At 37.2% G+C, this 18569-nt stretch overlaps 1 protein-coding gene across 1 annotated transcript in view; it reads left to right on the top strand.

The window, feature by feature from the left end:
• The window catches only part of LOC126184237 (uncharacterized), a 31552-nt gene extending 13855 nt beyond the window's left edge, over positions 1–17697 (top strand). Inside the window, exon 5 of the mRNA XM_049926606.1 lies at positions 17564–17697. Within this exon, the coding sequence (XP_049782563.1) occupies positions 17564–17674 (111 nt within the window). The 3' untranslated portion in view covers positions 17675–17697. The remainder of the gene's footprint in view (positions 1–17563) is intronic.
• Positions 17698–18569: the final 872 nt, after the last annotated feature.

Genomic DNA, 18569 nt, shown 5'->3' with positions numbered 1-18569 from the left:
CAGGAAGATCTGCAGCGGATAGGCACTTGGTGCAGGGAGTGGCAACTGACCCTTAACATAGACAAATGTAATGTATTGCGAATACATAGAAAGAAGGATCCTTTATTGTATGATTATATGATAGCGGAACAAACACTGGTAGCAGTTACTTCTGTAAAATATCTGGGAGTATGCGTGCGGAACGATTTGAAGTGGAATGATCATATAAAATTAATTGTTGGTAAGGCGGGTACCAGGTTGAGATTCATTGGGAGAGTCCTTAGAAAATGTAGTCCATCAACAAAGGAGGTGGCTTACAAAACACTCGTTCGACCTATACTTGAGTATTGCTCATCAGTGTGGGATCCGTACCAGATCGGGTTGACGGAGGAGATAGAGAAGATCCAAAGAAGAGCGGCGCGTTTCGTCACAGGGTTATTTGATAACCGTGATAGCGTTACGGAGATGTTTAACAAACTCAAGTGGCAGACTCTGCAAGAGAGGCGCTCTGCATCGCGGTGTAGCTTGCTCGCCAGGTTTCGAGAGGGTGCGTTTCTGGATGAGGTATCGAATATATTGCTTCCCCCTACTTATACCTCCCGAGGAGATCACGAATGTAAAATTAGAGAGATTAGAGCGCGCACAGAGGCTTTCAGACAGTCGTTCTTCCCGCGAACCATACGCGACTGGAACAGGAAAGGGAGATAATGACAGTGGCACGTAAAGTGCCCTCCGCCACACACCGTTGGGTGGCTTGCGGAGTATAAATGTAGATGTAGATGTAGATGTAGAAGATCATTGGCTATTAAGCCTTATCTACATGAAGATGGTATCTGTTCTTTCAGACATGTCCAAAAGAAAGTTCATAACCAATAAATTGTGGTCAGTGTCCACATCTGCCCCTGCGAATGTCTTGCAATGTAAAACCTGGTTCCTAAATCTCTGTCTTAACATTATATAATCTATCTGAAACCTTCTGGTGTCTCAAGGCCTCTTCCACATATACAATCTTCTTTCAAGAGACTTAAACACAGTGTTAGCTATGATTAAGTTGTGCTCTGTGCAAAATTCTACCAGGTGGCTTCCCCTTTCATTCCTTATGCCCAGTCCATATTCACCCACTACTTTTCCTTCTCTTCCTTTTCCTACTATTGAATTCCAGTCCCACATGACTATTAATTTTCATCTCCCTTCATTGTCTGAATAATGTCTTTTATCTCATCATACATTCCTTCAATCTCTTCATCATCTGCAGAGCTAGTTGGCATTTTAACTTTTACTACTGTTGTAGGTGTGGGCTACAATAATGCAATCACTATGATGTTGATAGTGGCTAATACACATTCCTATTTTTTTTATTCATTATTAAACCTACTCCTGCATTACCAATATTTGATTTTATATTTATAACCCTGTATTCACGTGACCAGAAGTCTTGTTCCTCCTGCCACCAAACTTCACTAATTCCCACTATATCTAACTTTAACATATCCATTTACATTTTTAAATTTTCTAGCCTACCTGCCTGATTAAAGGATCTGACTTTCCATGCTGTGATTCACAGAACATCACTGTTGATTTTACTGATAACAATCTCGTCCTGAGTAGTCCCGGCATGGAGATTTGAATGGGGGACTATTTTACCTCCGGTATATTTTACCCAAGAGGACGTCATCATCATTTAACCACACAGTAAAGTTACATGCCCTCAGGTAAAATTATGGCTTTAATTTCTCCTTGCTTTCAGCCATTTGCAGTAACAGCGTAGCAATGCTGTTTAGGTTGATGTTGCAAGGCCAGTTCAGTCACTCATCCAGACTGTCGCCTTTGCAACTACTTCACCAAGCCTTCCCCTTCATTGAAGGTAGTAGGAACTTCGCTGTTGGATGCTCACCACTAACTTTTTCATGATTTGTCTGTAAGGTTGTACCTTCGGAAATTGTGAGATAAACTTGTAAATTCTGTTTGTTGAATGCTAGAGAAAGCTGTTTTGTAGCAGCTTCACAACTGCAAGTGAACTTGCATGTGAGGGGTGTTTGTGGCAACTTCAGCTGGTATTATCTGCATTGATGACTCCTGTATCTGAAGAATGTTTTCACCACTGCACTGCAAAAGTAACTATGCTCTTTGAAGTCATTACTGCCCTGGTTTCAGGACAAAAAGTAAATTCAGGATATCAAATTCACAAGGAGAATTGCCTATTAGTGGGTAGTTATATATATGATGGTTTGTAACTGATCTGATCTGGTAATGCACCTTTGATGGTCTCGTAATCTATGGTCTTGAATCAGTCATGTGCTATTAATGGGTTGGAATGACATATATTAAAAGACATATACTACACTGTAGCTCATAGTAATCAATTCCTTCAAATTTATTAAAATGCAATTTTCTGTTCTGATAATTATCTTTTTAGCCATCTATAATCTAAATATTTTATTCCAACTGGTAATGTACATTAATTAATCAACAGTCTCACATGTTATTGGCGACAAATTAGGTCAAAGATGCACAAATATTCTACTTATATACAGTTTCCTAACCACTGATGTTAATTTTTGATACCTCCAGACTATACATATTGTTGTGAACCTGCAACTGATTATGATATGATGTGTACTTTTTGACAACTAAACCAGGACTTGCTGATACTAACTTCTAAAATACAGATCTTGACAATTTATGTAGTAGACACTGACTGAAAGAAGGATTGTCCTGCACAACTGTTTACAGATTTGTGTCCATGAATAATAGTTACAATTTGTTGTTGTATTCTACTATTTAACAGTAAAGGTAGCAAAATATGAGGTTACAAATTTATAATAGCAAAACAACAAGTCTTTTTAACATGATCTGGGTAATGAGACTATTAATAAAATTATTGGCACTGCTTCCTCAAGTATTTCCACAGAATGCTAAAAATGATTTTTTAATGAGCTCTAATGAAAGTAGGCAGTTTTGAAATCAGAAAAATCTGGGCTAAAAAATCAGTAATTGTGAAGTTATTTCATGAATAATACATTTTTATGATTTTCTGCTTGAACAAGAAATTAGCTAATTTATATAACAGCAGTATATGTGAGACCTTAGTTTCTCCTGGCATATGCAATGTTCAACTAACTTACAGGAATCCAACCATGTAACATCATCAGGATGACAGGAGCACAACCTTTGATTTTCCAAGGAATTTTGCCCTGAAAAGGGAAAGGCAAGGATGTACCCCTGTCTAAATATAGATGATGTCAGTCAGCTTCATTCCCATAAGCTATTTGAACAGTTGGATATGTGTCATTCATAAAATGAGAATAAAGAAAAAATTGTATTGATATCAGGACTGTTCCAAGGGCAAGTAGTATGGTCCCATCTTGATTTGTTACAGATTCTCTTTGGTAACTCTATCCTCTGAATTTTCTTTTCACACAGAAAAAATTGGAGCCATAACTGCCAGTTTTTCCTGGACAGTAAAGTAGGAGATCAGTTTCACAAGGGAAATATTCTATTTCAATGCAAATATTGTGAACTTCATCTCCTGTCTTTTTTATTCATCCCAGAAACTTTGTGGTCATTGCTGCAGAGAGCATAGTTGCCTTTGTGGTTGACACAGAACATATAATGCGGGTTTTGTCCACTTTTTTGCAAGTTGTCCATCATTTGAGTGCTGTAGTGATGTGTCTGTAGTGCTGTTTTGCTCTCAGAAGTACACCCATCCCTTTTGGACTTTTTTTTTTAAATTTCATTAGACATAGTGTTCCCAAGAGAATTTCAAGCTCCTCCCACAGAGTCCTGCCTGCCTCAGTAAACTGTTTGTAACTTAGGTTCAGTAGGTTCTCCAGAACTTGTCACCTGATGACTATTTCACAACAACAGCCATCCACTGTTCACCACATAGCACACCTTAAGACTGAGCTTTTCTTGAAATAGAAGTTTGTACTACCCCTATGTTCCAGGCAGTTTAAGCCAAGATTCCCACCACCTCTTAACAGACTTCATTCTACTGCCAAATTGTGTGGTGCTTGCCAAAATATGTTCAAATGGTTACACAAAGCTGGTAACACTCACCTGACTCCACCTCAGGAAGAACATGTTTGTCAAAGTCATACTCCACCAACAAAGACTTGACGTGGAATCACCTAAGTGACTCAAGATGACATGGCACATCAAATGTGTGTTATAGTATCCAAGTAATAAATGAAGAATATGGTTACTAGTATGAATTTCAACAACAGTAGTTACGTGAGCTTTTTTAGACATGGTACCAGAAGTGTCATGGATACGTTTCCCTGATGATGCTGTTGTTCTTAGACTTTCACTGAAATACTATTTGTATCTTTAGTTGCACTCTCTAATTCTTTACAGAAGACACAGTAATCTGTAGGAGTTGTTAATGATAAAAATGGAACAAAATGTACCAAGTCTGATTCAATATCTATCTGCTGCAATGGCATTATGAGATCTATCTGCTGCAATGACTTGTAAATAACTCCTGGTCTAGAGGAATGTAAAAATGCTGCAAATAATGACAATAGCACTAATGTTACACAAGTAGAGTCAATCACATGATACAGATGCCTTATAGTAACAGTGTGTTAAGTAGACTGAACTGAATCAGTCAGTTGTTGATCAAGCAAAGTTATTTAGTTAGTTAGTTACTTTCATGTTCCATGGATCATGTTGCACGATAATTCATCATGATGTGGAACAAGTCATTTAACATTCATATTGCAAATTAATTTGTACATCTATTTGTACTCTAAATATCACCATATTATTATTATTACTATTATTACTATTATTCCCCAAAATGAAAACAAGATATACAGATTGATTCAGCAACTCCTACCCATCACCTCTTACACAATAGAAACACATAAATTCTTCTACAGAATAGAAGAAGTTGTCAAGGAGAAATTTTTTCAGTTTATTTTCAAAATTTACCTTGCCGTCTGTTAGACATTTTATATCACTTGGTAAGTGGTCAAAAATTTTTGTTGCAGTGTTGTGCACCCCTTTCTGTGCTAAGGACAATCGTAATGTTGAGTAATGAATGTCATTTTTTCTTCTAATATTGTAATTATGTACCTCATTGTTCCTTTTGAACTATAGTGGATTATTTACAACAGACTTCACAAGGAAATAAATATACTGTGAAACATTAGTCAGAACACTCAACTCCTTAAACAGATGTCTACAAGATGGTCATGGGTGAGCTTGACATATTATTTTTACAGCACGTTTTTGGGCAATGAAGACCTTCTTTCTCAAAGATGAGTTACCCCAGAACATTTTTCCATGTGACATTACTGAATGAAAATAAGCAAAATATGTCAAATTACTGATTTCTCTCCCCTCAAAATTTGCTATGACTCTAAGTGCAAATGTGGCTTAACCAAGTTGAGTTATGAGTTCTAAAATGTGTTTTTCCAATTTAAATTCTCATCAGTATGTACACCTAACAATTTTTAAGTTTCCACCTTATGTATTATTTCCTCACCATGTGTTAGACGTATCACTGGTACAGTATCCTTAGAGGGGCAGAACTCAATATGATGTGTCTTTGTGAAATTCAGGGTGAGACCATTTGCAGAAAACCAATCATCGATACTTCTGAGAACTTTGTTCAACATTTCTTCCATTTCTGTATATATACTGTGAATGATTGCAATACTGGTGTCATCTGCAAAAAGAACTAATTCTGCTTGTTGTACGTTAGACAGTAGATCATTTACATATATGAGAAACAGTCGTGCATCTAAGATTGAGCCTTGAGGAGCCCCATACATGATTTTTTTCCCAGTCTGACTTTTCTTTTGGTTAGATATGACATGATCCATTGGTTGGCTATACCATCAGTCCCATAAAATTTCAAGTTATCTTTGAGGATACTATGATTCACACAATCAAATGCCTTGTATAGGTCACAGAAAATACCTGCTGGTGCTATTTTGTTGTTTAATGCTTGTAATATGTGGTGTGTGAACATCTAAATGGCGTTCTCAGTAGAGCAGTCCTTCTGAAACCTAGACTGTGATTTGCTAAGGATATTATTATTACAATGGTGAGATACTATTCTTAAATACATCACCTTCTCCAAAATTTTGGAAAATGATTTCAGCAGTGAAACTGCTTGGTAGTTACTGACACCTCTCTTATCACCTTTCTTCGAGAGGGGTTTAACAATGGCATATTTTAGTTTCTCTGGAAAAATGCCTTGAGTTAGTGATGCATTGTATATTTCAGACAATACCTGATTTATTATACGTGAACAAATCTTTAGTACTCAATTGAAAACACCATTAAAACTAGAAGAGCTTTTATTCTCAAGAGAATTTATGACCCTCTTAATTTCAGATGTAGACATTGGTGGTACATTAATATGACGTATTTTTGTGGAAGTTACTTCTTCAGCAAATTGTTGTGGTCTTTCTATTGAACTGTTAGTTTCTATGCTTTCTGCTATGTTTAAGAAATTATTATTAAATACATTTGCTAACAGTGACTTGTCATTTATAGCACTCCCATTCAATTCAGTAGTACTGTTATCATCTTCTGTGGTTGGTTGTCTTGTCTCTTGCTTCACTATATTCCATATTGCCCTAACTCTGTTGTCTGACATACTGATATCTGACATTATGTGCATGTTTTTTGATTTTTTAATAGCCTTTCTTAGTAATTTTGAGTAGTTTTTGTAGTGTGGAACTACTGCATGGTCTCTATTTGTTCTTGCCAAAAGATACATTTCCCTTTTCCTTTCACAAGATAATTTAATCCCATTAGTGATCCATGGATTTTTTTTTTACATTGCTGTTTAATGTCCCTTCTGATTAGCTTACGCAGAAAGCTATTTTTAAATACTGATATGAATTTATCTTGGAATAGATTAAATTCTTTATTGGCATTTGTTCTTTATAAATTTCATCCAAGGTTGTTTCTTGTAAACTACTCTTAAAAACATTTGCCCTGTAGTAATTAATCACAAAGGTGTATCCACACTGTAAGGGACTATGTCATTTGCCCTGACTAAATGTGCATCATGATCAGAGAGAGCATTTGTTACTGGTTAAACAGTTATTTTGTTGCTTTATGCATCATCAAAGAAAACTTTATCAATTGGGACCTACTGTCTTCCTTTAGGAAATCTACGTTGAAGTAACCACAGACCACTAACTGCTTGCTGATGTCTGACAGATAGCACAGTACAAAATCCAGGTTCCTAATAAATAATTCAAAATTTCCCAGTGGGGATCTATATACTGTTACAATGAAAAGTGAACTGTTTTTCAGCATTCACAAGCACACACTTCTATGTGCTGATCAGTGCCAAATCTGCTTGTGTCAATGCTTTTGAACTTGTGTTCTGTCTCAATATATGTAACAACTACTCCTTCACCTATATTAGTTCTGCATGAGTAAGCTACTAGACTACAATCTTTTATATGTAATTTATCTAACCCTGTGGTTATGTGGTGCTCAGAAAGGCACAGAATGTCTATCTTTTCCTCTAAATTTTGCAAACAGGCAAGAAGCTCTTCTACCTTATTACTCAATCCTCTAACTTTTGGTGGAATAAGCTAACCTTACTTTCCCGTGTATTATTGTGCAGCTCTTCGGTTATAGTGACTTCTTTCAGAACGGGGTGCCTGAGACTTGATTCTACCCTAAGAAAGCTGCCCCTCTGGCTCCAGTAACCACTGGGATCTTGCATTATGTCCCTGTAATTATGTGGAGGTTGTTCAAACCATGTTGCTTGATGCTGACAAAGAAGGTTGCTTCAAAACACCTATTAATTTCGTAGCGGAATTTTGCTAGGGTGTGTGGAGTCATGTTCACTTGTGGTGGACACTGAGTGTACATCAAGAAGGAAAGTGTAAGCAGTCAAATTCCTGTCTGTGTCATGGAAGAGTGTACCAGTAATGGAAATGTTGAGAAATGTCAGCTGGAAGACACTGAAAGACATAAATCAGTAAACAGCTTAGTATAGAATGTGCTCTATACATACACACATCAAAAAAAGTTTTGCGTCACACCGTTTCCCAGAACTCCTAAAGATAGACATTGACTGTGGACATTGTATCACAGACACAGTCCCTTTGACTGTTCAGAGATGTCACTAAACCCACCCAAAGATGCAAATAACCATGCATGAGCAGCGACTATTAGACGGAGGGGGCCTGACAGCCGATCAGTTCCATTCATTGCACCAGGAAGGAGGTACACACCATGTGTTGTCTGTAGTTCAACCATGCCTAGACGGTCAATACCTTGGTTTGGACATCTCTACAGTGTTACTTTGTTACAGCAAGGGCTCTCAACAAAGGAAGTGTCCAGGTATCTTGGAGTGAACCATACTGATGTTGTTCAGACGTGGAGGAGATACAGAGAGACAGGAACTGCCAATGACATGCCTTGATCAGGCCACCCAAGGGCTACTACTGCAGTGGATGACCCCTACCTATGGATTATGGCTCGGAGGAATCATGACAGCAACACCACCATGTTGAATAATGCTTTATGTGCAGCCACAGGACCTTATGTTATGAATCAAACCGTGCGCATTAGGTTGCATGATGTACAACTTTACACCCAACATCCATGGCGAGGTCCATCTTTGCAACCGTGACACCATGCAGCACAGATGCAGTACAGATGGACCCAACAACATGCTGAATGGACTGCTCAGGATTGGCATCATGAAGAGTGTCACATATGCCTTCAACCAGACAATTGTCAGAGACGTGTTTGGAGGCAACCCGGTCAGGCTGAATGCCTTAGACACACTTTCCAGTGAGTGCAGCCAAGTGGAGGTTCCCTGCTGTTTTGGGGTGGCATTATGTAGGGGTAATGTATGCTGCTAGTGGTCATGGAAGGTGACATAACAGCTGTACGATTCGTGAATGCCATCCTCTGACCGATAGGGAAACCATATCGGCAGCATTTGGCGAGGCATTCGTCTTCATGGACAACAATTCGCGCCCATGTCATGCACATCTTGTGAATGACTTCCTCCAGGATAATGACATTGCTGACCAGAGATGCCAGCATGTTCTCCGGACGTGAACCTTATCAAATATGCCTGGGATTGATTGAAAAGTGCTGTTTATGGACGATGTGACCCACCATCCACTCTGAGGGATCTACGCCAAATTACCATTGAGGAGTGGGACAATCTGGACCAACACTGCTTTGATGAACTAGTGGATAGTATACCACGATGAATACAGGCATGGAGCAATGCAAGATGATGTGCTACTGGGTACTAGAAGTGCTGGTGTGTACAGCAATCTGGACCACCACCTCTGAAGGTCTTGCTGTATGGTGGTACAACATGCAATGTGTGGTTTTCATGAACAATAAAAAGGGCGGAAATGATGTTTATGTTGATCTCTGTTCCCATTTACTGTACAGGTTCTGGAACTCTCAGAACTGAGGTGATGCAAACCTTTCTTTATGTGTGTGTTATAGTGATTTACTGAGTATATATGTAGACATAGAAGTATTGTGAATATTGGAGTCCACTTATTCAAACAGTATATATCTGAGTGGTGTCTGATCTGTCAGACATCTCCGACAGAACAGACATCACTTGTGATGATGCGGCTGGTACATACATGTAACCATGAAATGTAGGGAGGGTAAGGAAAGGGAAAGAATGGGTAGAGATTGTGAGGGCTTGCCAGACAGTGCACCATAGTTATGTAGTGAGAAAAGTTGAAAATTTGTACCAGACCAGGACTCGACCCAAATTTACCACTTCTCATAAGCAGTTGTCTTACCTGCTATAGCCATCAGGATGCAGTATCTGACTGACTAAATTTCTAACTTATCACATGCTGCAATGTAGTGTCCCTCATCCATTCAGCTCTCTACTCACTGATCCCAATTCATGTAGTAGTTGCAGTGATATTTGTGCATTCACACTGAAACAAATGGCAAGGAACATTTATCCTCTTTTTCAGAAATGTATATATATATCTGAGTGTTGATGTGGCTGATTTATGCATGTGAACATAAAATGTTTGGGAGGGGGGGGGGGGAGGTGGGATATAAGGAAAGGGAAAGAATGGGTGGGAAGTCAAGAGAATTAGCAGTACAGGAATTGTGGTAATGCAATGATGAAAGCTGAAAATTTGTGTAGCTTCAGGACTCAAACCTAGTGTAGCATTTCTCATGAGCAATTGTCTTAACCACTCACGACATGTCCAACAGAACAGACACAATTTGTGTATATACATTTATGAAAAAGAGGGTAATGGGTCCTCAATGTTTGTTCCAGTGGGTATGCACAAAAGCATCAGAACTCCTGCACAAATCAGGATTTGCAAGTAGAGAGTTAAAGGGACAAGGGATACTGCATTGTAGTGTGGGATAAGTTGGAAATTTGAGTCCGTCATGGACCATGACTGGATGGGCTGAGCAGTTAAGACAACTGCTCATGGCAAGTGGTAAATCTAGTTTTGAGTCCTGAGTGGACGTGTGACAGAACAGACATGACAGATATATACATTTCTGAAAAAGAAGGTAATGGCTTCTTAATGTATGTTTCTGTGTGAATGTGCAAATATCATTGGAACGCCTGTGGGAATCAGGATTTTTGAGTAGAGAATTAAATGGACAAGGGACATAGCAGTACAGTGTGTGATAAGTCGGAAATTTGAGTCCAGATACCCAAAGCAGTTAACCATCCACTCATAAGAAGCAGTAAATTTCAGTTTGAGTCCCGGTCTGCAACTAATCTTTGACTTTTGTCTTTACATTATCACCCATCCTTTCCCTTACCTTACCCTCCCTACATGTATTCAAACAATGCTGTGTAGGTACTCTGGCACCACATTTCACCTTTGTCATAGCCATCAGCAAGATGTGGACTATCCTTGCGTTGTTGTTTCTGTTATTTCCATTCAGTGTAACATTATTTGTGAATAGGAGTATTATGAACAATGTTATTGTTGTTTTTCCTTACCATCATAAACACTAGCACACAGTAATGTATCAGAAAATATGTGCAGTGAACTATGTATGTCATACTGGTAGGAATACAAACACTTCTTTTTCTTCTATGGATATATTCGTGTACACAGGTATGGAAAACATAACAAAGGCAGAGGAAACTTGTGATATCTTGGAAAACCTGTTTACTGGTAAGAATAAAATTAAGTGGGTTAATCTCTGGGATGCTCTGTTGGACACCATATTACAAAATTTGGAGACAGTATTCAAACTTACATAATTCATACTCTGGATGTGGCCAAAAAACTGTAGAGATAGGGCCGGCCGCTGGTGGCTGAGCGGTTCTACGCGCTTCAGTCTGGAACCGCGCTACTGCTGTGGTCACGGGTTCGAAACCTGCTTTGGGCATGGATGTGTAAGATGTCCCCTTAGGTTAGTTAGGTTTAAGTAGTTCTAAGTTCTAGGGGACTGATGACCTGAGATGTTAAGTCCCATAGTGCTCAGAGCCATTTGAACCATTTTTTGTAGAGAAAGGACAAATGATGTGATTATTGATTAATTGTACACATTAGGCTGAGAGGTTTATAAACATTTATTTTTCATATTGAATGGGTATAAAGTCCAGTGCAATGGATGAAAATTTCAAATTGGAAAACAGCAAAGAAAAGTTGTGAAATTGAAATATTGAAGAATACCTCAAGTTGGACGAAGGTGGCAGTGATGGATTCCCAAAACATTGTAAGAAATTAAAGCAGGGTTTGCCCAAAGACAAATAGGAAAAGAAGATGAAGAAGTATTCCAGTTGTTTGAGGTATGGTCACCTCAAGTCCAACCATTCCAAGATGCAAGAGTAATCAAACAAAGGAGGGTTCTAAAGGAGGAGACAAGACATTGTTTTGTATACTTGCTGTGTCAGATTTCAAGCAGTTCATTCTAAAATGTACAATTATTTTACTTGGCTACTTATAGGTAACTGAAATTTGTAGGATCACCAATCACAGTATAAAATATTTGTAATTTTCTGTATGTGCCATCATCAAGCAGCTCCAGCTGCTCACTACACAAAGACCTGGCATCTGTTCAAGGACTGAAAATTGTGAATTTCGAAAAACTTTGCTTAGTAACTGTGCTTTAGTGGCACTGTCATCAGTGAGATGCTCATTGTCACGTAGTGAAGATATTGATTGTGTATTGCCATGGCGTACTTTACAAATAACCAGAACCTGCTTGGATTTTCATCCAGATTTCAAGACAGACTTTTGTGTAGGAAATTATTAAAAGCATCTTGCATTAAAGTACATACTAAGCTTTGAGCTTCAATAAAACTAAGCTGATCTTGGAGATTTTATGGTCTTTTAAATTTGACAGGCTTTTATTGTTGATCCACAACAGTGTTTTGACTTGTGTCCTACAGTTGCCTTGTGGTGGACTTCCTTCTTCCCACACATGCTGTATTTACATGAGTATAAGATGACCTAAAACATTAATGTTACACATACACACATGCATACTCAACTTTGCCATTTATTGTTGCCTATATTTTGATAATACGAGGAGAAATGAACAAAAAGAAATTGTTTACATTTATTTTTATCTTCACTGACTTTTTTCTCAAGTTAGCCTCTAGTCTGTGGTATCACTATTTTAAATCATCATCATCATCTTAACAGTACAGCTGTTCTTCATTGTGACAAATATTTGGCTGTTTCTTCCAGATATATTGCAATTTCTAAGGCTGTAGTTACAATGGGACCTGAGAACACAGCTGTTTTTTTTCTGACTAAATAGTGGACTTCACTTTTATACTGATGTGAGAATATTACAATTTCTGTTGCTTCCAAACATATCTGCTTGACTGTCTTTCACTGGTTTTGTAGAACTAGCAGCTGACACACCCCTATTGTTCCTGTCACACCCCATGATGAAGCGTCGACAGTACTGCAGTGCTAAGTGTGCCACTAGCTCCAGTCTAGACTTTTACCATCTCCTGAAGAAATGTGTGCTATTGTTGAGTATTTGTCCCATTTTAAAGTCAGTTTGATTCTGAGTACAAATGGATTCAGGCAAACTACAGCTTAAACGTGGTAGATGTTCATAAAAAAGCCAAAGTACACAGTGTATATTCCCATGGTTGGCAGCACAGAAATTTGCTGCCTGTACTATGCCCTCCCTTGTTACACTTGTGGTAGTTCAACTTCTCAGCCAAGCTGGTGTCACTGATCCCTCTCCAACCATTTTGTAGAGCTGCATCAGCAGCAGTGAAACCTGGATGGCAATATCTTCTAGGGTGCATGTCATATGTAACAACAGCAATTGGTGTGTATATAAAAGATTTCCATCTCAATTCAGTACACTTCTCGAACTTTCATTTATCCCACAGTCTATTGACATATCTCTGTACTATCTCCACAATATGTCTTTCCAACATAGTTTATCATTGAAATAAAAATTGCTTTTGGTTTAATGTGATTTTTGTTGATTATGCATTTAATTCTGGATTAATTTTTTTTTTCTTATTTCATTTGAATGACACCATCTTGTTCTAAACCTGTTAATGTTTCTCCTTGGTATTCTAAGATATGAAGAGTGACCGACTTTTCTCATTTGCAGCCCACGTGGTAAATGATTATAGTTTCTCATAACCAAACAAAATATTGACTGAGGTTCATAATAAAGTAATGGATTTTGAGGGACAGCATTTTCATCTTTGAATGTTACCTTGACTTGAAAAGCAGCATAAATGTATGTATACAATACCCATAGATCTATGAAAACTTTTATTGCAGACTTGTCCACATACAACAAAAGTTTGTAAGTGGATAGAATTTAATGCTATTTCCTTCTGTGTTTCACAAAATTGTCCATTTTAAAGCAGAGCATTAGACAGTTTTAGTGGCTACTCCATAGTTTCCCAACAACTCCTTGCACTAGTGCCCTGAGTCAAATGCCATGTGATTGTTCAAGAAAGGTCAGTACTGTTTTGAGCACTTTGGTGTATCAAGGAGTCTTAAACCTATTTGAAAACAACTGTTGTTTGCTAAGACCTACTCTTCAGAATTCTTCAAAATAAAGTTGTGCGAAATCTCAATGACTAAAGCTTCATCTGTGTATGTAAGATGACCGCTATAATCATCCATTAAACAATGTTAAAATGTTGACCTCAGCAGCAGTAGTTTTATTTATGAATATAAGATGACCCCATATTTTTCAAATGATGAATTTGGGAAAAATCCTCATCTTATAATTGAGTAAACACAGTATATTATGTACAGCAAGTTCTCATTTGCACTTTGCATTCACCTTTGAAGATGCATCTCTCAACTGTTTTGCCTCTGCACAGAGGACTGCCAACTTCTTCTTGGTTGCTGTTTACATGTTGCCTCTACAGTTTATTGTGGCACTCACCATCCAACATCTCAGTCTAATATCTGTTGCCAGTGCTTTCCACATGCTCCCACCCCCTTTTTGGTATTTCACTGATAGCCACTGAGTTCCCAGAGCCTCTATGGTTTCATGCACAAGCACTATATCAGATATTACTGTGGATGGAATTAATTTCTTGCACCAGGTGTTACCTAGACCTGTTGCACTTCAGCACGTAGGTAAACTTACCTTCTGCAAAGTCAGTGTACATAGCACTAAGGTCACACTCTCTTCTACTCTCTGAAGCTGGTTAATGTTTATAAGTAAAAAGCTTCATTAAATCTTTGCATAATGTTGAGAAAGCAAAAGTGGAGAATTGAGAAATGAGTTGGGCTATCAAAGTGATAAATCTGGCATAGTGTAGAAATTTAAAATTACAGATACTGCAAAAGTTCTAAGAAAATGCCATTTAAAGTTAAAATTCAGCAAATTAGATGTCAAAAAAGTATAAATGCGATTCCATTTAGAGTTCAAATTCACAACTCTTGCACAAAATCCATGAAAAGGTCACCCAAATATTTCAGTCCCTTTCAGCCATGACTGACATGTTGGTCATCAAACCATATGGCCATCCTCAGGCAACTCTCAAAGCCGATATGGCCACTGCCCTTAAATGGAAATGGTCTGTCATAGCAAAATTCTCGAATTTACATCTAACTTCTTGCCACTATCCATATTACACACAATTTAAGACTAGAATTACACTAGTTTTCCTGCAGTGCCATTAGCTGTCTGCTGGGATCTTTGGTTTTCATGTTATTTACATTTTAATCAGTGAGACCTTCAACTTACCTCTATTTGCTATTATTTATTATTGAACATAATGAAATGTACATCACTGCTGACAGTAGTATGTTGTCTCATAAAGCCACCAAATTAATGATGTGTTATTTATTTTGCATTGGAAATACATTTTTTTAAATCTCACAGTTAACATACTGGCTCATAATTCAAGATCTATTGCATTACTAAAAACTCTGTATTTTTATTTTGACACTGCTATTCAAGTGCTACCTACAGATGCTTGGTTATAGAAAATTGCTTAGGAGATTTAGAAGGACAATTTTTTCTGTCAAATTACTTAAAACATTTTGTAGTTCCTTATGTCAATAAGTAGTTTCACACCTTACATATTCAGTAACTTAAGTACTATTCTGTCTTCTGATTGGACATTTAGATACTTTTATCATATTATTTTTATCTCTCATTTGATGTAATTGCTTGTTTTCTTGTTATATTTGTTTGTATGGTATGTATTTTGTGGTCTTGAAATGGTCGTTTTGAGCTCTGGGTCTTCACCATGGGGAACCTCACCACATAGGTATTCAGCAATGGCCTCAATGTTTGTCACTTGCAGTAATTTTCCAGGCTACCTGCTCCCCTTCTATTAGCTGGCTTATTTTGTGGATTCTTTTTCACCAGTTTGGGAGGGTGAAGTGTAATCTTTTAGCTGGCAAACTAGTTCCACAGTATCAATTTGCAATGGATGCTCACCTGTGTCAGGCCTCACTCATACTGCATCTCTTGTCAAATGGATGCATGTTTAGCCACACCTGTCTGTAATATCTTATAACTTTTTCGTGAGTGAAGATTTACTTTGTAAGACACAAGAATACTAATATCAGAGGCCTGATGTTTTTATAATATTCTTGTAAAATTGAAAGAGAAGTCAAGAGGTATGCAGGAGAAAGAGCTGAGAGCTAACTCTACAAGAAAATGATGATTAAAAACAAGATTTGAAAACCTGACATGTTTCATGCCTTCCACTCAGTTTCATCACTTATGTACTTCCATTCAGTGTTTCCTTTATATACACCTTTTTACATTATATAATTTCACCAGTTTCCAAATTGCATTATTCATTAGAAGTTCAGATCAGATCTCCCTTTTATACTCTTTCGTTACACCCTTGTCATACAGCATTTGATAAAATTTTCTTTGACCCACAAATTATTATCCTCTTTTTGTATTGTATATAATGGTTTCAAAAATCTGTCTTCACTTATATTTGCTGTGGCTGCTAGTTGCATAATAGAACATTTGAGTGTAGCAATTTAGAGAAGCTTATGATGTACATCTGTGAAACCTGGATATGTTCTCAGTAACTTTATGTTATATGGCACTCTCTTGTTCTCACTGACTGATAAGTTACACTAAAATATTATATACTAGCTGTGGCAGTTAATGGACATAAATTGTGTCAACTGACAAATTTGATTCATTCGTTGTTAACCACTTTTATCTTCGACAATCATCAATATTGTTTTGATTTATAATAAATTTTTACATCCAAATATATCACAAAATATCTAGCAGTTTGACATTTCCTTCTTTTGCTCGTTCCTTTATTCTTTCATTGTTTCAGTGAAGTCTCTTATATCATTTATCTGAATTAATTTACATGTCTTATTGTATGAAAAGGTAAGTATCCTGTGTGGCCTCAAACTGCAGTTAACCTTTCACTGAGGATCCTTGTATTTACCACAGCGTGGTGCAGCAAGTAACTGTTATGCAATGGTAACTGTTTTCTTTATGTGCCACTTATTAAGTTAGTATTTATAATGGTGGCTTAGCTGCAGTGCATAGGATATGGTAAAAATTTGAAAAATATGTCACACATTGAATGTGACACATTTCAGCTCATACTGTTTCGCTTTTAGTGATCATTATGTTATTGGTTACACTACACAGCAACAGATTGCAGTCTGCATGGGATCACAAATTATGACTTTTTATAGATTTTTCTGTGCATACAATTTATCTGACTGTTTGTTAACTTCATTTTCACAACTTTAATGACCTGTCATATATTAAATGGTATTCTGAAATTGAAGAGCGGAAATTACGGTTCCATTATTTTTGGTATTGCAGAGGTTGAAAATACCGCTTCCGTTGTAAGCTTTTATTATTATTATTATTTTCCAATACTTATCTCATGACCAGTTTTGGGCTAATACATGTCCATCATCAGGTGTGATAATTTTGTGTTGTGACCCAGAGTGCCATGATGTAGAGTATAGGAGGCAGTGTACCACCAGTGAGCACAGAGGACACTTGATGATGGGCATGTAATAGCCCAAAACCAGTCATACTTTTAAGAATTGGGAGAAAAAAGAACTTACAACTGAAGCAGTATTCTCAGTCTCGACTGTACTGTGTGCATTGGGAATATTTCTCCAGCAGGTTTGTTTGTATTTCTGGTATTGTTATTTTGCAGGTTGTGTGCCATGTGAGGAAGTCTAAACTATTAAAGGACACGAAATCGTATATCATAATTCTAGCTACACTGACAGTTCTTCTCTGTTTTATTTTTTCGTACATTCTCTGAACACATAATTGATAACAATGAAGACAACATTAGAACTGTCAGAGAAAGTATACCAACAGGTGAAAATACAACTGAAATGCATAAGAAAATCCTTCAGAGAGCTTTGTTATCGGATGACGTGTTTACTGATGCATACAGAGCCTACCAAAAATACTTGAAGTAGCATTATGGATTTCCAGGAATGAAACCAGATGACAACACAGCTGAAGAGACTACAGAGGAGATGTAAAACTGAATAACTCAGAACAAGAAATAAGGTCTGGGATAAAGGGTGTGACAGAGAGGCAACTGTAAGAAATATCACCATAAAAGTCTAGCATTAGGTAGTATTTGTAATTTGACTAATATTATCTTTTCAAATTTGTAATAAAATTTTGATGTAACTGATAAATTAAAAAAATATTTCCTATTTTTTATTTTATTTTATTTTTTCCCTGTATCTGTCACAGTTGCAATAATGGTCATTTCTCTGTGGCAATTAGCATTTTCAATTCATAGTCCAAAACAAGTCACCACAAAGAAATGACTATTATTGCTGCTATGATGGAATTAGGGAAAAATACAAATATTTCATACCAATGTTGCTGGTCCTATGCTCTATTACAAATTAAGAACTTACACCTTCAGTAAAAAGTCTTTTGCATTCTGAGATCAATGTCTAAACACAGCAAACCTGAAAATCCTAGCATACTCAAATGTAATTCAGAAAATCTGAACATGTTAACTGTGCAGCAAATTATGAAGAATTTTAAGTGATTTAACACTTCAGAGAGAGCAACATAAATAAACAGTAATGAAGCTAGGGTCATCAAATAGAAGACAATAGTAGCATCTATGGGGATGTGGAGTACAGAAACAAGGATACATGAAGAGATGTTATTTAAGAAACAAAAAT

The sequence above is a fragment of the Schistocerca cancellata genome, chromosome 4 (assembly GCF_023864275.1).
Source record: "Schistocerca cancellata isolate TAMUIC-IGC-003103 chromosome 4, iqSchCanc2.1, whole genome shotgun sequence".
Lineage (NCBI taxonomy): Eukaryota > Metazoa > Arthropoda > Insecta > Orthoptera > Acrididae > Schistocerca > Schistocerca cancellata.
This window is presented reverse-complemented; position numbering and strand designations above follow the sequence as displayed.